This window comes from Ruditapes philippinarum, unplaced genomic scaffold, assembly GCF_026571515.1.
Source record: "Ruditapes philippinarum isolate M1 unplaced genomic scaffold, ASM2657151v2 ctg4533_1_1_1_1, whole genome shotgun sequence".
Taxonomy (NCBI): domain Eukaryota; kingdom Metazoa; phylum Mollusca; class Bivalvia; order Venerida; family Veneridae; genus Ruditapes; species Ruditapes philippinarum.
This window is the reverse complement of record NW_026854266.1, coordinates 185,923-212,658: the sequence shown is the minus strand read 5'-3', so window position 1 is coordinate 212,658 and position 26,736 is coordinate 185,923. Positions and strand designations below refer to the sequence as shown.

The 26,736-nt window shown below is 31.9% G+C and overlaps 1 protein-coding gene across 1 annotated transcript; it reads left to right on the top strand.

The window, feature by feature from the left end:
* Window positions 1–851: 851 nt before the first annotated feature.
* LOC132739582 (dynactin subunit 4-like) lies at window positions 852–25,306 on the top strand. Its single transcript, XM_060727316.1, has 13 exons — window positions 852–1,027; window positions 1,779–1,849; window positions 2,156–2,334; window positions 2,943–2,986; window positions 3,378–3,479; window positions 3,943–4,019; window positions 7,136–7,257; window positions 8,028–8,137; window positions 12,059–12,132; window positions 13,516–13,672; window positions 14,333–14,430; window positions 19,503–19,581; window positions 21,668–25,306. Exons 1-13 carry the CDS (start codon window positions 890–892, stop codon window positions 21,797–21,799), a joined length of 1,383 nt encoding a protein of 460 aa, XP_060583299.1. The 5' UTR covers window positions 852–889; the 3' UTR covers window positions 21,800–25,306.
* The last annotated feature ends 1,430 nt before the right edge of the window (window positions 25,307–26,736 follow it).

Sequence of the window (26,736 nt, the reverse complement as noted above, 5' to 3'; positions counted from 1 at the left end):
ACAAGTCCAAGACTTATGTAAATTCATTTCCTCAGTGGGTTGGAAAGGATGGCGGCTGACTGGTCAAAATCATATGTAATGTTTTGAGATTTGATATTGTAATAAAAGTGAAAAAAAGAGTTCCAGTGTGGAACTGAGTTGTTTGCTACCGATAAAACAGTTAACTTAGTATAATGTATAAATTCTGCTTATGAAGTCGTTTTGTAACATGCGCAAGCACTATGATGTGGAACGTTTGGTAGCGACAATGTATTTTGGACGCAACTAAAGATATTTGTGTTATGTTCAAAGTTGAGATGTTCAGAGCCATATAGTAAATTTTGAACAGTTAAAGGACACTGCATGAAGGTTGTGCAAAATATTAGCTGTTATATAATCCCAATAATTATATCATTTACACAAGCAAAATTGATAAATTCAAAACTGACTTCTTCGTAATAGACTTTAGTATTTAGCATTTGATAAGGTTTAACTTCTTCTTTACAAACTCTTAACAGAAGCACGGATTTAAATTACAATAATATAAATCCGTGACAGAAGCTACCATTTAGCATAAAGATTTCATGTTGTCTCTCAGAATCCCGTAATTTTAAGAGGGTAGGAGGATAGTTTGGTTATTTCAAACCTGAGCACCCCAAGTCTAAAATTTCTGGATCCTTGTCTGCAATTAGAAATTATTCTGGATTTAACTACTTACGTCAAGGCAAGTGCAAGGTTTGAAAACTTTATACATAGTATAATAAAATGCAAAATGAGCCTACTAATTGACGCTATCCGGTCAACGGTATCAAGTCTACAGTATGGTTAAGTATTAAGTTTAATAATCTGTGTGAAAGAAGTGATTGCTTTTCAACAGTATTATCAAGCGCCTGCATAACTAATTAGGAAGATGGCAGGAGCTCTGTCACTGCCGGACACAGATATTGTCAAATATCTCTGTGCCTGTAAGAAATGGAATACAATTTACAGGCTTTACCTATGCCGACATTGTTTCAAGTTAAGATGCGGTGACTGTGTTCTTCACGAGGTATCAGTTTTAATTTTTGCATTATCGATAAATATTTTTTTTTATAATATGAGTAAGATAATCTATCTATCTTCCATTAATGTCACTTAACCACTCGCGGGGACGTAGACATGACCCTAAACTCTAGCCACTTCAGAGAAAGCTATAAGATACAAGGGAATCCGGGAACCAGTCTCTACGACTCTAGCTCTTACTGAAAAGTCCCCTTGGTTCTTTTGTAGATGCCTGGAGTGTATAGCACTGATAGTGATACATGTATGCAAGCCTTGCAAGGTTTACATGGATTCCTTACCAGTACACCTCTAGTTAGGTGGGAAACACTGAAAGTTTCTCTGAAAAATCCCATGGGTGTTACCAAGGATCGAACCCGGACCTCAGGAGTGACAGCCAGTGGTCTAACCAACTGAGCTATCGTGCCACCTAATTATAACCTGTATTTATTAATGTCACCTATTTGGAAACTTAGTGAATACTTTATTATTGGTTTAGTTCTCAATGCTGAAATATTGCTGAATTTCACAAATGATGATAATTGCTTAAATTTCCTCTAGCGTAAATATCAACCAACCTGTCATTCAATTCTACCCTTGCACAATTTGCTAATATTTCCTCATGCGAAAGGTTAAAATTTAAATTTGTTAACTTTTCGACATGTGGAAATATCCACTTTTACATAAATTTAGAAACTCATCATTTTAAAGTAAGTCCTGACATGTTAAGCGTTTCACAATATGTAATGTATTATTTTCAGGTGGATTCTCCATATTGTCCAAACTGCCTGGAGAATATGCCTTCAGCTGAAGCAAAATTGAAGAAAAATAGGTGAGAGATCAACAAATATTTGTATTAATAACTTTTTCTGACAGAGTAATCATTTGGAGCTCTGTCCTAGGCATTAAAATAACTTAAATGTAAACTAAAGTAAATTATGTTGGGATCATTGATGTCTATCAATCTATCAGTTAAATACTAAGTTCATTCTAGTCTTTGACAGACATTTTGATTTCTGATAAACTTTGAAATTTTACTTCTCGATTGGTGCTAATTAATGTAAATTTCATCAATTGCTTGATATATAATTAAAAGTTTACTTATAAAATTTATGTAACCTGTCCTCTTCTGCTTCAGATGTACCAACTGTTTCGACTGTCCAAGCTGTGGTCATACTTTGACTACTAGAGCTACTAGTCAGATGGTGAAAAACCCAGATGACCCGGGAAAATCAACTCCTAAGAAGATGTATTACCTTGCATGTGGTGTGTGTAGATGGACAACCAGAGACGTAGCAATCCCTGATAAGCCTGTTGGTAAGTCTTGATGTATGTTTATGGAATTTTAATGACACATGGCTTAGCTAATTCTTTTCTAAAGACATGATTTTACATAATAGTATTAATACATTTCATGTGCACATCAAGTACATGAAATTCATGATTTTCACTGCAGTGCATTTTCACCCAATCATCAAAAGGTGATATTTATTATAAGGCCCCATTCCTAATCCAAAATAGTCTGTTTTTCCCTATTTCAAAAAAAACAAAACAGAAACAAACAACCTCCTCCTCCCCCGCCCCACCCCCAAAAAAACAAAACAAAAAAAAACAACAACCCAAAGCAGCCCAAAAATGAAATTGATTCTGAGAAATATTGAACTGTCTTGACTTGTTTCTTTTCTTAAAAGAGGTGACAGGTTATATGATCATGCACATGTTAAAAACCATAAAAGTCTTGTATAAGGTAGTTTTTCAAGTTATAAAATGTTTTCCAATTTCCCAAAATGCTGAAATATATTTTTCAATTTATTCCCTTTCGAGGGCATTGACCCAAAATTGCTACAAAAGGCCTTGTAAGGTCACATGATATACATAATGTTGATCACATTTATAACATACATGATTGCTGATTTATATTTCAGCTAGTGGAGCCTGGGAAGACATAGCAAATCCTGATGCTGCAAAAGTATGTATTATACTTCTTTTTTAATTTTTTTTATCTTGTTTGTACTTTCAGAAAAAAACTATAATTAGATTAAGTTTTTAAAAATTTAGCAAAGTTCATTTGAAACAAAATGACATTATAGAAAAGTTGAATACAAATTTGGCTTAGTTTATTAGTTAATGAGTATGTTTCTTTTCTGTTGTATTATATCTCTGCAGTGTTGATATTTCATAATCATTTACTGAGTCTTTGAACCATTTCTGGAGGTTGTTCAAGACATATTTATTTGGTTTTGTATTGGTTATTTTTCTTTACTCTGTTATCATTACCAGACATCACTTATAAAATACTGCTTACAAATGTATATATGTTTTTACAAACAACTATAAAAATAGCTTTTTTTCTATTGCAGATTACATCATTGATGGAATATTACCAACAACTTGCCCAGAAGGAGAAAGTTGAAAAGGAGAGAAAGAAGTACACACGTAGGCGAAGTCATCTTATGTATGCTGTAAGTTGATGCCTTTACAAGTTGTATGAAGGTTCAGAATAAAGCTTACAGGCTTGCAAAAGTTTGCCAAAAATGCTGCTGACTTGTCCCATTTTATGATTTTTATTGTCAGGCTAATAGCTGAGCTTAATATAAAAATATACTGTTAAAACCAATGATAATGTCCTTGGGTAATTAATGCCCTGTACAGTGCAAAGATTTGATGTATGTCATGGACAGATTTAAAGCATATCATGGACAGATTTAAAGCATATCATGGACAGATTTAAAGCATGTAATATGTACAGATTAAAAGCATATCATCAGTTAATATTGAATAAAGTGACTTTAGGCAAGAAAAAAAGTATTCAAAGACTGACAAATTTGTTTTCAAAGCTTCAAAATATCTAGAAACTTTTGTCCAATATCTTTGTGTTGAATTGTGATTATTATGTGTTTTATAATGAAAATGTTTTATATTTAGGCAAGCATTGACAAATATGGCCTGGTGTCAGTGGCGGCCAAACGTAAAGGTCTTATGTCACCTGGACCAAATACAACGTAAGTGATACATTTACATGGATCAATGATAATCATCTGCCTGTCAAGGCATTCTTCAAATAACAGACACATGGTGTAGATATCAGAGCTGCATCAGTACTAAGGGTGTAGTACTTAACTACCAGTACCAGTACTTGCCAAGTTTTGCAGTACCATTACCAGTACTATATTTTAGCTTGGTACTGCAGTACCAGTACTTTTTTGGGAGAAGTAATTAAGTACCAGTACCATTACTTTTATATATTCATCAAAGTTTGAATAAATACACAGTGTCAAACAAAATAATTGCAAACATTTATTAAGCAAAGAAATAAAATTATTTACTTTAAAGTTAACATTACATTTTTACAACTTAAATGATTGAACATACTTTTTACAAACAATAATGACAACATATATTCATGTCATATATTACTGTTTAGTAAGCAGTCAACTGTAATACAATGCAATCATCTTTCATTTAAAACACAGCAGTCTTTTGTTGCCTTTCACACCTGTTTTAATTTATACCAAAGTAAATAACATATTTTTATGGTGCTAATAAGATCACTTGAAATAGGATTATTTAGAATAGAACCAATTAATAAGTGTTTATATATTTTGCTCTTTTGTACTAGTAAATTTATACATTGTACTAAGGATATTTTAAGGTAAAGAGTAATTGAGTCAGTTTATCTCAATTCAATTTTTACTTCTAGTCTTTGTTGCTTCTTTTTTATGATAATAACTATGTTAACATTTGAAGGAATATTGCAGCAAATTATCTACAGATTAAATAACTTACTTTTTTACAAAAATTAATTAATACATGGTATTTACAGCTTTACTTTATGAAAAATGACATTTTTATCAAAACCAAAGTACTGCCTGTTAATGCAGTAGCAGTACCACTTTTAAAGACAGTAATGCAGTACCAGTACCAGTAGTAGCAAAATTTTGTAAGAGTTATTCAGTATCAGTACCAGTACTTGCAAAATCGCTGCCGTACGTACTGCAGTACCAGTACCAGTAATGCAGCTCTGGTAGATATTGATCGCACCAACTATTGTAAGTGACATGTACTGTAAAATTTATAACAGAAAGAATGTTTTTACCACATTTAATAAAAGGTAACTATAGAGATCCATTTTGGTTCAAATACCGATAGTGACCATAACTATCTTTCATTTTAAGAAGTAATCCATCTAGCGTATAGAAGGTTTATGTTTCTACATTGGTAAAACTTGACAGTTGCCATAGTTACAATTTTAACAAATTTGGAGTGATTTAAAAACTAACAAAAAGAAAGATACAGAGAGGGAAAGGCAAAAACGTATACAAATTTTAATATAAATGGTAGAAACTTAAAAATCTCTAAACTCTGAAAGATCCAACACAAGTGTTTGATACCAACTTTTTTCTAGTATCCTGCTCAGACCTTTCTTTTCATGCTCTCCTCAGTAACGAGTGTAGGACAAAAGCCCCCCCGGACGAAAGCCCCCCGTCCAAAAATGACAAGGTGGACAAAAGCCCCCCCATGAAATTTTCACATAGGACAAAAGCCCCCCCAATCAAAAATACAGGTAGGACAAAAGCCCCCCCCCCATCTTTTTTCACACGAGCAGGTGCTCAAATTCATCAAATTTCACACAAACTTTTAAATAAAAATGAAAATAATTTGTTTTAATGTTTATTTATAATGTATATATTGAAGTGATAACAAAGTTTATGATAAAAAATTAAATAATGCATGCATGCGATACCGAATTAAAAGCTTTTCAAATACACAACAAGGGTCAGAAGAGTAGTAATGTTTAATCACTTTTGTAAAGGGATCAAATTAATATCCTAAGCACTATGTCACCTACATGTGATGTCCATACATACCTTTTAAACACATAAAAAACACAACTTTAATACACTATATGTAAATTTGATTGACAATGGGGGGGGGGGGGCTTTTGTCCTACCTTTACTTTTTTATGGGGGGGCTTTTGTCCTATGTGAAAATTTCATGGGGGGGCTTTTGTCCACCTTGTCATTTTTAGATGGGGGGGCTTTCGTCCGGGGGGGCTTTTGTCCGTATCCCCTCAGGAACAACAGCTCCATGGGTACAAGTTTTCAGGCATTTGCCTTAAGTTCAGGAGACATTTTCACAAAAAATTTTACGATTTAGCTTAAGTTTTTGACTTACGATAATCGTAAGTAAAATCTTAAGTCATTTTCTCAAAGCCACTCGTAAGTTAAAATTTTATTTTAAGATAAAAAATTCACTTATGATAAATCTTAGGATAAAAACATCCCTAGCAACATTCATTTGATATTGATGTGCATGCTGTATATTTAATTTCGGTTTTAAAATCAAGTAATAAAGAGCTTAAAATATCTATTGAACAAAGAAAATGATTCAAACTGATACAGACTAATTTATATCTTGATTGAAGATAATTATAAATATCTAAAAGAAGGTCTACTACATGTATGTTATTAATAAATAAAAAGGTACCACTAGTACATGCTGGCAATGAAATCAAACTCACCAAATGTACAATTTATTAGTTTTCAGTAATACTACAGTATAGTTCACATTTAAACTATTCATAACCCTCTCCATCGTGACGTCATCAAGTCATGACGTCACAAATGTTTATGTTGAAAAATAATTATATCTCAATTTGTGTAATTTATAGCATACTGTTTGCTTAATATATATATATGTACTCCAACTTTTTGTTTGTTTTTATTCAGTTTAGGTAAGAGATACTTGATATTTTACCCTTAAGAGAGAAATAATTACACTTACGAACGGGGAAGACCTATTGTAAAGTTACGACAGATTTTGCACTTAAGATTTTCTTAAGATTTTTTGTGAAAAGGAGATTTATCATAAGATTTCTTTTTACGATAAAAAATTTTTGTAAGATTTTTTGTGGAAATGTCTGCAGGTTTTTTTTTACTCTTTAAAGCTCTCTTTTTCCATACAACACCTATTGAAATAATGCTAAATAGGTTTTATGATATTTTGAACTTTTGCTCATGCAGCTCTTATTTCTTATTCATTTGCAGTTAAATTTTCATGACCTGTTATTCATACAAGATTTCATTTACAATTGAATTCTGTTATTTTATCGATACAGAATAAAGGAAAATGAAGAGGCCACTATTAAAGCTGTTAAAGCAGTTCAAGAAGCGGAGACTGTGAGTGAGTTCCCTCCCTTGTCGGAAGATTTCTTCACACAACCAGTCCAACTTTCAAAAAGTAAGTTTACATAAGAAAACAGTTGAATCAATGGTTAACAGCAGCAGATAATAGCATTAACACTGAACCTGCTTGAACTTAAAGTGATTTCCTTTTGACAAATGTCTAGACCAAGGCTAGCCTGCACTTCCTTGTATTCTGACCAGGCCCTATTGTTTCTGTTGGTAACTCAAATTTTAGCTTGCTTGTTTCGATGAAAAAAATGAAGATTTTATGCTTGCTGCGTTATTGTCATTGTTGTCTTTGAAATATTTGTTTATCATGACAAGGTGCAATTGCATAATTCTGAAAACTATATTTTTGAAGTTGTACCCCTTTTAGAATTAGAATTTTTGACAGAATTGGTTACATGTAACAGACAAGCATTAAAACTGCATGTTGTATTTTGATATAGAAATCCCATAAAATTTGATAGGAGTAGTCCAAATTCAAGAGGACAAGTTCAGCAAACAAAGGGTGAAAGCTTCTGGCTTGCAGACTCATATGTGCAATTTTTATATGAATCTTGTCGTCTTGATTTTTTAATCGCAACAAAATTTTGTAAAATGCTTCATAAGAATTGACTCTGTAGATCTGTTTTGATAAATAATTCTGGTAGATTCTTCTAAAATGTTTCTATGACTTTAACGTCCAGTTACCTTTCAAGAAAAATACAGTATAGTAAAATGAACTGAGTAAATCAGTTTATTCTTGCAAGCTAAAGGATTACATGTAATTAACGCTTGCAGAAGAATAGTCAGTGTTGAATAAATTTAATTGTGATATTTCAGAGACAACAATTGGTCAGAGGCTAGGTTCTCCCGAGTTTCAGCCATCAGAGAGTGTAGACTTGTACCCTAGACATAAACATCTACTGATTCGAAGATCCTTGAGGTGTAAAGTAAGTCCAGTTTTCATCATAGATATTATTTTACAGAATTTACAAGCAATGTGAATAATAAAAAGATACATGTCACAACCTGGTTGTTATTAATGACAAAATATCATGAATTGAAAGCTCACTACTACTGCATGCTTAAAGGCCCATTATGCCTGAGAAATACATTTATTTTTACTTTTTCAAAAGTTGTTTTTTAGCTCGACTATTCGAAGAATATGAGAGCTATTGTAGTCGCCCCGGCGTCGGCGTCAGCGTTGGTTAAAGTTTTTTGTAAAGTCAAATATCTCAATTATTACTTGAGATATTCAATTGAAACTTACAATACTTATTTATAGTAACAAGGTACATCAGATTGACAAGTTGGATAACTCTGCCTACAATATTGACAGAATTATGCCCCTTTTTAACTTAGAAATTCTGGTTAAAGTTTTTTGTAAAGTCAATTATCTCAATTATTGCTTGACATATTCAACTGAAACTTACAATACTTATTTATAGTAACAAGGTACATCAGATTGACAAGTTGGATAACTCTGCCTACAATATTGACAGAATTATGCCCCTTTGGAACTTTGAAATTTTGTTTAAAGTTTTTTTGTAAAGTCAAATATCTCAATTATTGTTTGAGATATTCAATTGAAATTTAAAATACTTTTTAGCTCGACTATTCGATAAGAATAAGTAGAGCTATTGTAGTCACCCGAGCGTCGGCGTCGGCGTTGGTGTCCGCGTCGGCGTAACCACTTATGTTAAAGTTTTTGTAATTGTTCAAATATTTTCAAAGTCCATTGACATATGGCTTTGAAACTTGGCACACTTGTTCACCATCATGACCCCAACCTGTAGACAGGAGGAGGTAACTGTATCAAGCATTTTGACATAATTATGCCCCTTTTTCGACTTAGAATTTACGTTAAAGTTTTTGTAATAGTTCAAATATTTTCAAAGTCCATTGACATATGGCTTTGAAACTTTGCACACTTGTTCACCATCATGACCCCAACCTGTAGACAGGAGGAGACAGGAGGAGGTAACTGTATCAAGCATTTTGACAGAATTATGCCCCTTTTTCGACTTAGAATTTACGTTAAAGTTTTTGTAATAGTTCAAATATTTTCAAAGTCCATTGACATATGGCTTTGAAACTTGGCACACTTGTTCACCATCATGACCCCAACCTGTAGACAGGAGGAGGTAACTGTATCAAGCATTTTGACAGAATTATGCCCCTTTTTCGACTTAGAATTTACGTTAAAGTTTTTGTAATAGTTCAAATATTTTCAAAGTCCATTGACATATGGCTTTGAAACTTTGCACACTTGTTCACCATCATGACCCCAACCTGTAAACAGGAGGAGGTAACTGTATCAAGCATTTTGACAGAATTATGCTCCTTTTTCGACTTAGAATTTACGTTAAAGTTTTTGTAATAGTTCAAATATTTTCAAAGTCCATTGACATATGGCTTTGAAACTTTGCACACTTGTTCACCATCATTACCCCAACCTGTAAACAGGAGGAGGTAATTGTATCAAGCATTTTTTCTTACTATCAAGCACTAAGAATAGTCGAGCGTTGCTGTCCTACCGACAGCTCTTGTTTATAGTAACAATGTACATCAGTTTGCAAAATTGCATAACTCTACCTGCAATATTTGCAGAATTATTTGCCCCTTTGAAACTTAGAAATTTTGGTTAAAGGTTAAAGGTCTTCAAAGATATTTACTTGAAACTTTACACATGCACTTAGGGTCATAATTGGAGGGTCATAATTGTATGTCACTGACCAAGTTCCATAACTCTATCTTGCATTAAGGCTGATTCATATCCCCTTTTCTACTTAGTCTCTTGGTTAATGTTTACATGCAAGTTTTACATATCTCAATAACTATTAAAGATATTTATTTAAAACTTCACATATGCATTTAGGGTCATAATTGTAGGTCACTGACAAAGATCCATAATTCTATCTTGCATTTAGGCTGATTTTTCTCCCCTTTTTAGCTCGACTATTCGATAAGAATAAGTAGAGCTATTGCAGTCACCCGAGCGTCGGCGTCGGCGTAACCACTTATGTTAAAGTTTTTGTAATAGTTCAAATATTTTCAAAGTCCATAGACATATGGCTTTGAAACTTTGCACACTTGTTCACCATCATGACCCCAACCTGTAAACAGGAGGAGGTAACTCTATCAAGCATTTTGACAGAATTATGCCCCTTTTTCGACTTAGAATTTACGTTAAAGTTTTTGTAATAGTTCAAATATTTTCAAAGTCCATAGACATATGGCTTTGAAACTTTGCACACTTGTTCACCATCATGACCCCAACCTGTAGACAGGAGGAGGTAACTCTATCAAGCATTTTGACAGAATTATGCCCCTTTTTCGACTTAGAATTTACGTTAAAGTTTTTGTAATAGTTCAAATATTTTCAAAGTCCATTGACATATGGCTTTGAAACTTTGCACACTTGTTCAACATCATGACCCCAACCTGTAAACAAGAGGAGGTAACTCTATCAAGCATTTTGACAGAATAATGCCCCTTTTGCGACTTAGAATTTACGTTAAAGTTTTTGTAATAGTTCAAATATTTTCAAAGTCCATTGACATATGGCTTTGAAACTTTGTACACTTGTTCAACATCATGACCCCAACCTGTAAACAGGAGGAGGTAACTCTATCAAGCATTTTGACAGAATTATGTCCCTTTTTCGACTTAGAATTTACGTTAAAGTTTTTGTAATAGTTCAAATATTTTCAAAGTCCATTGACATATGGCTTTGAAACTTTGCACACTTGTTCACCATCATGACCCCAACCTGTAAACAGGAGGAGGTAACTCTATCAAGCATTTTGACAGAATTATGCCCCTTTTTCGACATAGAATTTATGTTAAAGTTTTTGTAATAGTTCAAATATTTTCAAAGTCCATTGACATATGGCTTTGAAACTTTGCACACTTGTTCAACATCATGACCCCAACCTGTAAACAGGAGGAGGTAACTCTATCAAGCATTTTGACAGAATTATGCCCCTTTTTTGACTTAGAATTTATGTTAAAGTTTTTGTAATAGTTCAAATATTTTCAAAGTCCATTGACATATGGCTTTGAAACTTTGCACACTTGTTCACCATCATGACCCCAACCTGTAAACAGGAGGAGGTAACTGTATCAAGCATTTTTTTTACTATCAAGCACTAAGAATAGTCGAGCGTTGCTGTCCTACTGACAGCTCTTGTTCAACTTAAAATTCATGGTAAAGTTTTGCTTGTAAGCTGTTATCTAAATAACTACTGAAGGGTTTGTGCCTTTTTTGGGACAATTTTATGCATTCATAATAATAAAGTAGTGATTTACTTGATAAAACATCTTAATAACAAGCCTTTGTACCTTTTCTGTCAAATTTATGTATTCATAGGTAATTAGTATTATTAAACTCAATAAAACACCCTTGTGACATTACCTTCCGAATAGTCGAGCCAATACTGTATAATTAGACTCTCTTTAAGACCTATAACATGAATTTATAAAAAAAAAATTAGCCCTTTTGTGAACTTAAAGAAAGCACTTAGAATAGTCGAGCGTGCTGTCCTACCAACAGCTCTTGTTTTGTGTCCTGTTATTGTTTTCAAAAGGTTCCTCATTGGCCAATTAACCAAATTATTGTTTTTTCTTTTGCTCCTGGGGAAAGTAGTACAGCTATAGTGATTGAATATTTTGTATGGGAGCTGAAATGTCACTTTGTTTACATTTTGCTACTTTTATAACAAATAATTTCATAGTGCATCACTGCTATTTTTCTCAGGCTGTAAATATCTGACATGCTCTAAAACAATTGTTTTCATGTTATATAGTCAAGTTTGCTCGTTTTAAATAATGATTGATAAATAATGAAACTATATTATTTTTTTATGTAGGAGTGTGAACATAATCTGAGTAAACCAGAGTTCAACCCACTGTCAATCAAGTTCAAGATTCAACTTATTGCTCTGTAAGTGTTGAATACATAACAATTTTACAAAGGTTGCATGGGCTTGAAAATATTAAAATATTCTTATCAGTTTATGTTTGAAAGTAAGAAAACTTAAAATGTAATTGGTAAAATATCCTTTAAGAGTCACATAAAAGATTTTTTGAGGTAGTGTACTAATATTGTACGAAATTACTGTAGCGGAATTTGCCAGTGTCATCATAGTGTTTATGTTAGATATTAAAGGCTTGAGTTCTTTTATAATAGATTGATCGTTTTATAAAAATGTTTGCCAGATTTGAAATACATATAATGCTTGGAAAATCACTGTGATTCTTTTCCAACTAGTACAACTGACGGTTATGTATATAATATAAGAATGTGAATGTCACGGCTGATCTTTGCCTGCACTGACCGCATGGATAGATTAAGTCACTGTTAGCAGGCTGAGGGTTAACAATAAGAAGGACAAAATTCATGATCTGAAAAAAAAGATATATAAGAATTTCAGTTGTGGTTAAAAAAAAGACAAAAAACGGAATCCTGAAAAATTGTTTTCAAAATGTAGCAGCCTTGGTTTGATTGAGCCTGTTCATGAACCGTACTGTAAAATGCAAGTTACCATTCACACCCCCACCTCTCAAGAGAAGTTGTGTTGCAATAATATGAATGTTATACATGTCAGGCTGCTAAACATGTTTCTTATTTTAGATAATTTATTTTCTTTAACCCTTACCTTGCTATGTGTAATTGGCATGACTTGCTTTGATGGGATTTGGCTATTATGGGTTTAAGGGATTGCAATATCTAAACACAATAAAATTGTGATAGCCTTGTATTGCAATATATAAAAGTTATTGAATTGAGATGACAACTGTATAAAGTCTTGTTACATTGCATGGATGTGCAGACTGGCCTGGCTCTATACTGATGGGCATGTTTAACTCATTATTGTGAGAAGTGTTCGGATATTAAAGATTTGATATAGTATTGTGAATTCCCTTTATTTTGTGGGCATGAAATTTCATGGTTTTGTAACATTCTTGCGGGTACTTGAATTTGTAGATTGTTTATTTTTAAAAGGTCAAATGTAAATAATATGATGCAAAATAATCTTACAGCAGATGAAATATAATTTCGTTGGATCTTAAATTCGTGGATTGACCTACCCATGAAAACTATGAAAATTAGTGCCACACGAAAAGTAATTAGTTTGCAGTATTATCTTTTTATTTCATACAGGCTTCATATACTAGTGTCACTGAAAAAGACCATCACGCTTTTACGAGTGAAGTGTAGTGATATTTTATAAGTTGGTGTGAATATATAATGAAAATACTTGTTGTCTCACTTATTATTTGATGATCCTCGTATGTACAATTTTCATCTTTCCTTTACATATAGGCTTCACATCCCAGAGATAAGGGTCATGCAGCCTGGGGAACTTAAATTTAAGAAGGACACAAAAGTTGTGCTGACCTTTTCGAACCCAGCCAATACTAACACCAAGATACAGTTCCTGCAAGCTGAGCCAAGAGAGGGAGAATCTGGAACAGCCAAGGTAAGTCTGATTTCTATGTTGCTCTCATGTGAAATAAATCAATTTGTATATAGTGTTTAGTTCAAGGTCAAGTGTGCAGGGATATAAGCACGACCGCTGATTAGCTTGAGTGATTAATTATAAAGCATTTGAATAATACCTTGCATTTTTTTTACTACAACATAAGAAATGTGAATGTCTATTTCCATTCTTACATGCTTTAAAAAAGAGAATTGATAAAAGTATGCTGCAGATGATTTCATTTGGTTACAAGACGTCATATGCTGTGCATATACCATGTTTTAATTCACTTGACAGTCCTATCTGTTTGAATGGATGGGGAATAATGTGAAGCGTTTTAGAATTGTAAACTGAACAGCAAACAGTGTAGACATAATCAGATAACACGGATTTACTAGCTGATGATGGTTTGAACTGTTACATAGGTAGATTTAAATGCCACCAGCAGGCTCAGAGTTAAAGAAATGAGCCGCGTCACAACAAAACCAACATAGTGCGTTTGCGACCAGCATGGATCCAGACCAGCCTGCGCATCTGCGCAGTCTGATCAGGATCCATGCTGTTCGCTTATAAACCCTATTAGAAGTACAGAAACTGATAGCAAACAGCATGGATCCTGATATGTTTTGTTATGGCCCGGCTCAAATGTTTTTGTTACAGATTGAGCTACCGAAGAAAGAGTTAGTACTTGCTGGGCGTGATGACACGTCCATGTACGATGATCTACATACACAACAGGACTTCAAAGATGATTCTAGGTATTTCATACGCTAAATCTGTTTACTTATGCAGGTCATACAGGAAGGCCATTAACATTAGTAAATATAGTGAGCTCAGTTTGCATTCTTGCATTATTTTGTATGTGATAACAGTTTCTTTATAGTTGCAACAGAAAACTCAAATAGATAACACACTCGAGAAGACCAATGGCCCTCAAGGCACCATTTCCTCTTTAAACAATGTTTATATTTTGCCTCAATATTTTGTCCCCACTGTCTAAGGCCCATAACTCTAACATGGATTTTGACAGAATTATGACCCTTTTTGAACTTAGAAAAATTCAAGATTACTTTACTATCAAACTCTGAGAAAAGTTAAGCATGCTGTCCTATCAAAAGCTTTCGTTTTAAAGAAATCCCTATTTTAAAAAAAAATAACCTTCTGTAAGAGATCCCTACCAAAACCTTGTTTTTTAAAGACTCATTTTAAGAAAAATTAAGTGCAACTTCAAAGCAAAATTCCGAGCTATTGCTGCAGTAAGGTTGTCGTTGCCATCCAGAAAGATGAACGTTGGCAATTATTTTTGTGCTTCTGAATAGATTGTCTTCATACTTGGACACAACAATCCTTTGGATAAGCCCTTCAATTAGACCAGACTAAACTTGTCCTTGACTCGTAAATGACCTTGGTCTTTAAAGTCAAATGTCTGAATATGTTTGAAACTATTGAAATTTGCTTAAATTGTCACACTTTTATTATTTGTCGATGGATTTGATTCATTCTTGGACAAAAAAAACACTTATGGCAAATTCACAGGATGATTAATTCAAATAAGACCTATACCTTTGAATGACCTCTTATTAAGGTCAATTGTAAAAATTGAGTTTTATTTGTTACAAGAAAATTATGTTTTGTACTTTTTACTGTAATATTTTTCCTCAAAACTTTCGAAATAAGAGAAATAAGAAAAAGCCAGGTGTGGTCCCCACAAGCAGGTGGCTTTTTTTAGTAATTTTAGTTGCAGGGATCAAACTCACCACCCCTAGATTTGTTGTTAGACATTGTACAACCTGGCCACTGACACATCTTTCTTAAACCACTTGTATAAATTATTCACTGTGAAAAAAAAATATTTTTAACATATCAGTGCATAATGTGCTCATGTTGAACTGTTCGAGTCACTCGCCAAAAGTTCGTTTTTCAGTCTTATGATTTTCTTTATTGCTAAAATCAAGGTCAATTTATGTCAATGAAACACCAGAAGGAAGCTCCATTATAAGTGTGTTCAAGAAGTGTTCGATAAATCTAGTTTTAAATCTTCACTTATTCAATATCCTCTATATACATGTATTGTACAATATTTTACATTGGATATTCATCACTAACACATGGTAAAGTTTTCATGTTTTTATGTTAATCTTTACCCAAAAAGAGTGTTCATTTAAAGGTAGATTGGCCATATTTCTGAAGATCTATCAGTGTCCACAAAAAAGAATTCATTGAGTGCATTGATCTATATTAATTTTGTATGTTACACATTAAGTAAAGAATGATTTATATTAATTTTGTATGTTACACATTAAGTAAAGAATGATCTATATTAATTTTGTATGTTACACATTAAGTAAAGAATGATTTATATTAATTTTGTATGTTACACATTAAGTAAAGAATGATTTATATTAATTTTGTATGTTTTACACATTAAGTAAAGAATGATTTATATTAATTTTGTATGTTACACATTAAGTAAAGAATGATTTATATGAATGAGTGATTATTTTATGCATTGTAAATCTATAAGGAGAAAGCTTTTATGAGCTCAGCTTTCAAACCCAATCCCTTTTCAATTAAAGCACAGAAGGCGCTGAATATGTTTTGGTCTCAGAATGTCAGAAAGGTGGAGATAATGAGATTATAAACCAATTTGTTTTTATATAGTGCCACCAATGCTGTTTTCAGTGTTATAACTGCAGTAAATTGGCTATCAGGCTACTTGCAACACTGATATTCAATTCAATGTTTATTAGGCTTAAAAAAAGAAAGAAAAAAAGTTGCAATAACAAAAAAAAGTTGCAATAACTGTTAACTGGGATTTGAACTCCAGACCTAAGAGTGTAACCCCTGGACCACGGGGAAGTAATAAGATAACAGCCTGAAGAAAACCAGATAATTCTATCTAAATGAGGGTTTGTAACGACCCAAACAAATAATAATTTATGCCTGTAATGTGTACATGAATTATTGGCATTATTTCTATATTATATACTGTGAAGTTGTTTGAAATAAACTATGTTTGAACTAAGGAAATTTCATTAGCTCACCATAAATGTAACAGAATACCTTTATAAAACATGAAAAGAAAGATCTAAAGGGAGAGAAACATTTACTACATGCAGTCCACAACAGCACCCAGTTTAAACTTTTCATTATAAAAGCTGTTTTACAGACTTAGCACCATTTGATGAAGGCCTGAACCAAATAAGTTGTGTGCAAATTTTCAGGTCATTCCATCATCTACCCATTCTTACTGTACAAATTAACCCAAAAATGAAAAGCATCACTTTTCTCTCAATCTGATTTAGAATTGCACAAAAAATTGATTTTTCAATTTAATTCTTATTATGTTTATTAATTAACCTTGGCAAAGTTTTCCATTCTAATTGCTTCATTTATGTAAGAATTTCAAATTTTAAACATGTCAAGGAACTTTCTAAACAATGTACAAAACATGCAGATGTAGTCAGGGGTAGCAATTATGAGATTGTTCATGTCTGTTGAATGGATAAGACATAGGAATATAAGATATCCCTAAATGTGTTGTGTATGCATGGTAGACAACTCTTGAATATACAATGTACATTTTAATTTTCTGAGTTTTCTCCCTTGATGATGACATTATTTGCTATTTATAGTTGGGATTTCCACTGTAGTTTTCAATGTTTATATAGGTTGCCTTATTGTATTAGATCTTAACCTCGTACATAAAAGATTAAAATATTGTACTTGAGATATTCAGATAATAAATCAAATATTGAATGTAAAGAAATTTTATGTGAACATTTCAATATTATAATTCAGTTATTTATCTGACATTGTGAAATGTAATGTACACAAATTCACTCACTGAGTTAAATTAAATCATGAAAGAGTTTCAATCATACCCATTATCCTGTTAGTCATAATATGACATGTTCTAAAATACCCAGTAGAAAATGCATGAGTCAGGCCATTAGTTTAATTCCAGTTCTCATGAATTATTCATTTCCTAACATATTAAAGGAAAAGTTTTTCTTTTACCATTCAATACAAGGAACTAGAAATGAATACAAATTGTTGAGTAGCTGCTATGTATATTAAGTTTTAGAAATAAGTCATTTTTCCTCCTTTTGATTTTTTTCTTGCACAGGTTTATAAAAATGACTTTTCAGGTTTCAGGTGTTTTTCCATATAAAGATATTTTTTATTTTAAAAGATATCTGGACTGGAAGATGTCTTCCCTTATATTGACTTATACTTTTGTTCCAATAACCAGTTAACCTGGAAATATAGATCTTTAGGTTAATTATAAGTACAATGTACAAGCTATGACTGTATTATTGTAGAGCACTTTCTTATTCGTTTTAGGTAAAGGCTTAGTGTTTGTTTGTCATCATTATTGAATTAACATCTGTTCACAGATTTAAGATAATGGTATTAATGCTGACTCTTAGGAGTTATTTATTTATCGTTCATAAAAAAAATGTCAGACAAAAAATAAATTTATATTTATTGGCCTCTATGAATAAAATACAGTCAATGTAAAGTCATTAGAACTATTTTCTTTGCATAAGTTCTAAATTTCATCATTTATTCCTTCATTTCCATGAAATAAAACCATCTAATGATATCACTTGAAGTCTGAGTTGTGGTATACAATAGAAATTGTGTGTCATTAATACAGGTCATGCTGTAATGTGTGGTTTTTTTAATTAGTGCTTAGAATAAAGAGTGTTATTTCCAGTTTTCGTTAATTAAGTGCAGTAACGGGTTAACTCTTATAAAATTATATAAGGAGTTAACTCGGTGACTTCCAACTTCCTCGCCTCGAGGTTATACCGTGTAAGTACTTTTTTCTGAGGGAACTTTATTTCTGCGGTTCATAACGACACCGCAGATTTAAAAACCGCAGAAATAAAATACGCAGAAATTTAATAGCCCTTATTTTAACAAAAATCACAGAATATTAAGCCCACAGAAATTAGTACTTATACGTTAATACTTTATCTGAGTTCTGTCTTGAAACTCAGGATTTTCATTTGTCAGTACCAGTATGCATTCTGTGCTGGCTTCCGAGCAATCAGATACCTTAGATCTAAGTTTGAGTCTAGGAAAAATTCTTTATAACCATGAACCCTGGATTTACTGGTACTGATGTTGTTTAAAGAAGCATGGTTGAAACTTCAGTTTGGCTCGCCCTATGATCACCAGGCTTACTCATAGAGGCAGATACTTTAGACAAGCACATACTCCACTTAGGAAAATATTGTCTCCTTACAAAGTGTGTATATATGATCTAAAAGGAGTATATGAGTACTATATTTAGATCACATGCAATTAATGTATACTTCACATGTTTATCTACTGAATATGATGACACAGATTTGGTTAATTGTGCAGTATGATGGCATACATTCATACATACTAGTTTATATTAATTTTGTTATACATGTACATTTGTGAATATATAGAGGATATTGAATGAGTGTAAGTTCAATACCTAATTTATTGCACAAGTTAAATAAAATTATATTATGTGAGCCCATGGCGAGCATAATATTATTTATTCAACAAGTTCAATAAATTCAGTAATAAGCTTACACGAATTTAATATTCTATTTATCACATACCCAAAATAAAGACCTGTTTAAATTGAAATGAGAGTCATTTTTCATTGACGCGCCTATAGTATAATGCTAACATTTAGTGCGTCTTTACACTATGTTTGTATAACGCTAATGAAGTCATGTCAAAATATACGCATGGCCGTGCACGATATAATTTTTAAGGAGTCGCAATCGGCACAGTTGTGTGATATAATTATATATTGTATTGTATTATCTATTTTCAGTGTTGTATCATTTCGTAAAGCTAACAGGCTTGGGGTGATCTTCAAGGTAACACCTCAAGCACAGGATGGAGATGTGAAGGTGAATATTTTTTAACCCTTAAACCTACTGAAAGTTAAAATGATTAGCCTTTGCAACCAGTATTGAGCCTGGCAAGCCTTCACTTTCATGCATTCTGACCAGGCTGTTCCAAATTCAAGGCAGGTCAAATCAATTAAAGTCAGTTCAAGGCATTTCGAATCAATTAAACAAAGTCAGTTCAAGTTAACATGACAAGTTAAAGTCAGTTCAAGGCATGGCAAATCAATTAAACAAAGTCAGTTCAAGGCATGGCAAATCAATTAAACAAAGTCAGTTCAGGGCATGGCAAATTAATTAAATACAGTTCAGGGCATGGCAAATCTATTAAACAGTTCAGGGTATGGCAAATCAATTAAACAAAGACAGTTCACGGCATGGCAAATCAATTAAACAAAGTCAGTTTAAGGCATGGCAAATAAATTAAAGTGAATTCAAGACATGGCAAATCAATTAAACAAAGTCAGTTCAAGGCATTGCAAATAAATGAAATAAAGTTAGTTTTAGCCACTGCAAATAAATTAAACAAAGTCAAGGCATGACAAATCAGTTAAACAAAGTAAGTTTAAGGCATGGCAAATCAATTAAACAAAGTCAGTTTAATTCATGGCAAATCAATTAAAGTCAGTTCAAGGCATTGCAAATCAATTAAACAAAGTCAGTTCAATGCATTGCAAATAAATGAAATAGTCAGTTTAAGGCATTGCAAATCGATTAAACAAAGTCAAGGCATGACAAATCAGTTAAACAAAGTAAGTTTAAGGCATGGCAAATCAATTAAAGTCAGTTCAATGCATTGCAAATAAATGAAACAGTCAGTTTAAGTAATGGCAAATTGATTTAACAAAATCAGTTTAATGCATGGCAAATCAATTAAACAAAGACAGTTTAAGGCATGGCAAATCAATTAAAGTCAATTCAAGACATGGCAAATCAATTAAACAAAGTCAGTTCAAGGCATGAAAAATCAATTAACAAAGTCAGTAAGCTCAATTTATCAAAGTCAGTAAGCTTGATAGTGAAACATGTTCTTTCTTCTTGTATTGATCACTATTTAGTCTGCTTTCTGGAACGATTAAACTACAGTCATATTACAAAACATGTTAAGGGATTAGTGGGGCTGAAACCTATTTCCCTCTCATATGTAACAGTGACAGTTAAACCTTTAAGCTATAGCAGTTGTTTTTAAAGATGGCATTCATTTTATCATTCTTATTACTTTGTACATTACACAAGAAGTACATCTCTAGTTAAATAACTCTCCGCTCCTTTTTCAATGGAATGTAATTTGAGCCACGTCACGACAAACCAACATAATGCGTTTGCGACCAGCATGGATCCAGACCAGCCTGCGCATCTGCGCAGTCTGATCCATGCTGTTCGCTATCAGTTTTGCTACTTGTAATAGGGTTTGAAAGCGAACAGCGTGGATCCTGGTCAGACTTTGCGGATGTGCAGGCTGGTCTGGATCCATGCTGGTCGCAAACGCACTACATTGGTTTTGTTGTGACGCGGCTCATTTGGTTTTTTATAAACAAGTGACAAGTTGTCCTAAACAAGTGACATTTTAAGCAAAACATCCCAATAAAACTGAAACATGACCTTTGAAGCTTAATATTGCGGTAAGCCTAGATAATAACAGGTAATTATCTTTTCATGGATGATAACATTCATAATTATCATTTTATAAAGAATGATATACTGATAAAGTATAATAATACATGTGATTTCAGTGAAAAATACCATTGGAAATTCCTTGTTTCTAAATATAGCTATAAATATCAAATAAGGCTTGATTGCTTTTATCATGTTTATTCTCTTGTTACATTGACAATAATTTATTCATACACTTATTTACTGATAGTTATCATAACCAGCCTATATAGAACTTTGACTGGTACTAACTTGTCATCACTGGTCACATGGTTAGATATGTAATCGCAACTGTATTATTATTATTTATCTATAAATGAACATATGAGCCCATATTGTCAGTCAGAAACTGTGTCCCACAGCAAGCACGTCTTTAATATCTCAATAGTTTGATATCACAATAATTTAATGTCATGATGATCTGATTTTATTTCAGGTGTGCTTCATACTCAAGCACAACTATGTGAACACGTCGGCGGCATTGCCAAGCGAGAACCAAGAGCCTCAAATCACATGGCTCGAGCACCACGTGGTTGTTAACCTAGGACCAGCTCTTCCTTCGAAATGATGAATTTGACATTGTTACAATAGCAACATGATGTGTTCTTTATTTAAATTATTTGTATTCTTGTTTTCAATGGGCTTTGGAAATATACTTAATATTATATTAAAATGGTTGCTTACAAAAAAATGCTCATGTGACTTTATTACCATGGCTGTATGAGGTGTCCTTAATTTAAACTCTTGTACTTGTATACAATGGGCTTTGGAAATTATTATCATATTATTATTTCTATTTTACGTGAACTGTGTGAGAAAGTTTGAAATTTTCATTGATAATTAAACATACCCATTTATATTTATTATTTAACATGTGTGTTCATGTATGACATTGATTCGGTTATTCTTACTTGGTTCTCTGTCCTTAAATGAGCTATATAGTTACTCCAGTTTACATGAATTATAAGTAATCAATAAATATAAATGCTAGTTAAAGAGAGAGCATGGTTCTTCAAAAAGGATTACTTGAATTTCATATTTCTTGCTTGACTTGAAGGATTCAATATTTAATCATGAATAAAAATGCAAAAATTAAAATTCTTTTCTCAAATAAGATTAATGTGTTAAAGTGACTTTATGCTTATTTTTCCACTGTCAAGAGGTGTTAAGTAATTTATTTCAAGATTCAAGGATAAGATATAAAAATTACCTAACTTATAAAAAAAATTGCCCCACTTTTTTTGTTAAAATTTGAACACGACCAATACATTGTAAATGATATTTTTTATTGATATTTCATTGGGTCAAATAGATTATTGATTATTTTTTAGTAGTAAAATATTAAATTGAACACAATTATGGCAAGATGTAAAATTATTTTGAATGTTACCTGCACGCTTAGGTGGGCATAATGTCACTAAGTAATCAACTTTGTCTTTTTTATGAAATTGTTATGAAGTTGTTCGTTACTTGAAAAATATTTATACTTTATAAACAGTATTTAAGGTATTCAGGAAGGTTTGATATTTTGTTGTTATGTGTCAACAATGATCACTGCCTCTTAAAGACCAGGCTATGTTTACTTAACATTTAGATCTAAAATACCTATGCAACTGATGCTAACCAAATCACTGTCTGCACTCACTGATAGCTTTTCAGTCAGTACTATTATCAAAATTATCCCTAAAAACTTACCAGTATAAATGTTTTTGGCCATATTTAAAGATGCATAAGTCCATATCAGATATTAAGCATTGTAATGGTTAAATCTGCTCAGTAGCGTCATTCTGTGCTCTCTTTTTTGAAGTTTGCTAATATAATGCTCATTGGCTGATGAAGGGACCAACAAAGCTAAAAATAGAAAAAAACTTTAAAACCTAAAACTTGCCATGCAAAATCAATTGTGTCTTTACCAAGTTGTATGTAGCATCATTATGTTATCAAACAAAAAAGTAAAAAGGAGGGAAGAGAAAAACACATGTTAAACATCAGAATGGTTTGTAAACTGGTTTATTCAAGGATCTACTGATTACTTTCTTCTATGCCCTTTTGTCAAATAAGTTGAATATGCTCTTTATAGAGCAAAAAGATAAAAAAAAATATCCTGAAATATTTAAATCAATAACCAATTAAATTATCAAAGGCAACCATTATCTGTTCATTCCCCAGATAGTGCTATCAAATTTAGTTAAGCTGTCACAGTTTGAACAGACATTTTATCTTTTGATGAAATGAATGCATGGTCATCACACAAAAATAACTTTTAAGGAAATAAATAAAACATTCATTCTAGTGAATAAAGCAGTGACTTCATGCTTTGTTTACCACAATTTATCTTCCTGTAACATATTTGTATGAAGCCTGTAGTCTTGTCATTTAAATACAACAAGAGATAACAATTTGCTTGTTTATTTTTTAACATTCTTATAAAGATTGTACCCATGATCTGGCATTCCTGTGTAACTATTTATTATATTTAGTTAACTACACACTATGATAAAGGTGAATGGTGGATAGAGAGTGTAATTCTACATTTCAATGGCTAATTCTACATTATGTTATTAACCAATTCATCATTCTACATTTTATGGGTTAATTCTACATTTTCATGTGCTCATTCAGAATTTATTGGCTAATTATAATTGTCATCAATTAATTTAACATAACATTGTACAATTCAACATTTCAGTGGCTAATTCAACATTTCATTGGCTAATTATACATTTAATTGTGTAATTAAACATTTAATTGGCTAATTCTACATTTCATTGGCTAATTCTACATTTAATTGTGTAATTAAACATTTCTTTGGCTTATTCTACATTTCATTGGCTAATTATACATTTAATTGTGTTATTAAACATTTCTTTGGCTTATTCTACATTTCATTGGCTAATTATACATTTAATTGGCTAATTCTACATTTCATTGTGTAATTCAATATTTTTTCATTGGCAAATTCTACATTTAATTGGCTAATTTAACAGAACAGAACAGATATTTTATTTCTGATTTGTACATAGTACATCATCATATACATTACATAATAATATTTGAGTAACATGTAATTTTCAGTGCAATCAGTATAAAGAAATTAATAAAATAAATGATATAAAGAGATTACTAATTGTAATTGTAACAATTGTCATTGTTCAGATATTTGTTATTAAGCCTCAGTTAAACATTTCATTGGCAATAATGGCTCATTTTATGTAGTTTGGACAAACTTAAGTGGAGTGTTTTTGTATGTGATTTTGTATCGAAGAAAAGGATAGGATAGGAATATAAAAAGTCAAATTTTAGTGTCAATTTTTAATGCTTCAAAGCAGCGTACCTCTTGATAACTTGAAAATTTAAAAGGAAAATCTTACAATAATAAAATCTGTTGTTAAAGTTAGTAGCACTAAATCGTGCATATGTCAATCGTTTTGTATTGGAATATGCAGTAATAGATATCTGTTTAACTTCCCAGATACCCCTTTTTACCTACCCCTTGTACTTCCTGAGTACCTCTTTTTACCTTGAACAGCTAACCAGTCAAGGTTTTGTCATGTGTCACATTTACCTGGAGGACAATTTGACCTTAGTATTGCTTTATAGAGAAAAAGCCTTTTCAATATTTTGGGGGATTTTTTGAAAACTTTGAAGGTAATCCTAATCATACTAATCTATGCAATTAAGATATAATACCTATTCTAATATTCTTATAGCATAAACAGATAGTTGTTAACAGGTGTAATCCACAGTAATGTAGTACCTGTGTCTGTCTTTAATTAGTTAAAAAAAAATAGGAAATCACATTTGAACAAAGTATACCTAATTGTGTTAATGTTTAAATGGTCTTTACAAATATTTCAATGAAGAAGATTAGTTTACCAAAATATTAACATGCTTGGCATATCTGTATCTCAAGATCATCAGAAACAATTGCTTGAAATAAGATAATGTATAATTTTCATAATTTTTGCCTTTACCCAATCCAATACTATTGTTGTATACAATTTTGCACATTTTTGGAAAATAATACTTCACTGGTATTAAGTTTGTACCTGTTTTGGAAATTATATAATTTGTTTTACCAGTTTTGTTTGATTTAAGGTTTCCCATCCAGCAATGAGTTATGATAGATTGTCCATAGCACCAGAATGGAGCCAGAATTCCCTTGCAGTCTGACCAGGCTCTATATAGTTTGCTTACTTTTTTCACCTAGATAAAAATAATATTTTTTTGAAAAACAGTCTTTTCCTAGAAAGGCAAGTCCATATAAAAAGATTAGTTTTGGTAATGGTTGGCATATGAAATAAGATGACCTGGGAAATGTTGATATTTATGGATGGTTCACCGTGATAAAGAACATGTCATGATGTAACCTTATACATACATCTAGTGTTAAAACAATTGTTTTGTGAAACTGAAGCTGGAAGGAAAAAATTTAAAAAAACCTGTAATACAGGAAATTATTAGGTAGTAACACATTACTGCATAAAACTTTAGTGCATATATGAACTTGAGTGTTTAAGAAAGTAAAACTTGATGATCATTTTCTTAAGAGTGCAGAGTATTTTTAAGATACAAGATTACAAGAAACAAAACAAACTAGATAATTAAAATGATAAAAATTGATAATTGTTTTATTCTTTCTTCGTAATGGATATTGTAAACTAAACCTTTATTTATGATGTTCCACAGGCACTTAAGCTACATGCCTCCAGATGAGTCATAATATTTCAATAAAATCAAACTTGAGAAAAATGTAACAAGATGTAAGGAAGAGTAAAAAGTTTCAAGATTCAAGTACTATTTAACATATTATGTGCAATTAATGACTGATTTTTCAGTACTTACAATTAAATTTCTACTTTGTTACTAAAACAGTAAAGGCTATTTATGCATATTTTGACCACTTTTTGGTAATTTACCTGGTTTGTAAGTGCAATTGATAATGTGTTTATTGCTTCCCTTGGTTAATTCACAATATTACACATTCAAATACATTTTCAAAATTTTCATGAAAATTAACATGAATCTGGAGGCTGCTGCTTTAAAAGATTAAGGTATAAATATAACAATAGCATGTGTGGGGCTTTTATTAAGTATCAAAATGTTGTGTATTGTTTTTATCAGGTAAAGGCTATTGTTAATAAAAACATGGGTTGGTCATAAAATTTATTTTTTGCTTGACAAGATTGTTACACTGCAAAGTTTACAGTTCTCATTGATAGATAAGTTATTTCTGTGCTTATGATTTGGACACAGAATTAACGATGCATACAGTATGGTTGTGGTTTTTAAACTCGAGTAGTTTGCTTTAAGCAGTAACAACAAAAGTACATGTCTGTTTTGAAGTGTTTTTTGTTGTTGTTCAAATGTCACACACATTTTTTTCATATCTTTACTCCCACATCCGATGACATTTTAATGGGTAGAAATAAAAAGGTATGAGGTAATGATATGCTTTTTTTGGGATTCCCTATGTTTAATGCTTATCAATATATTGAGGTATAA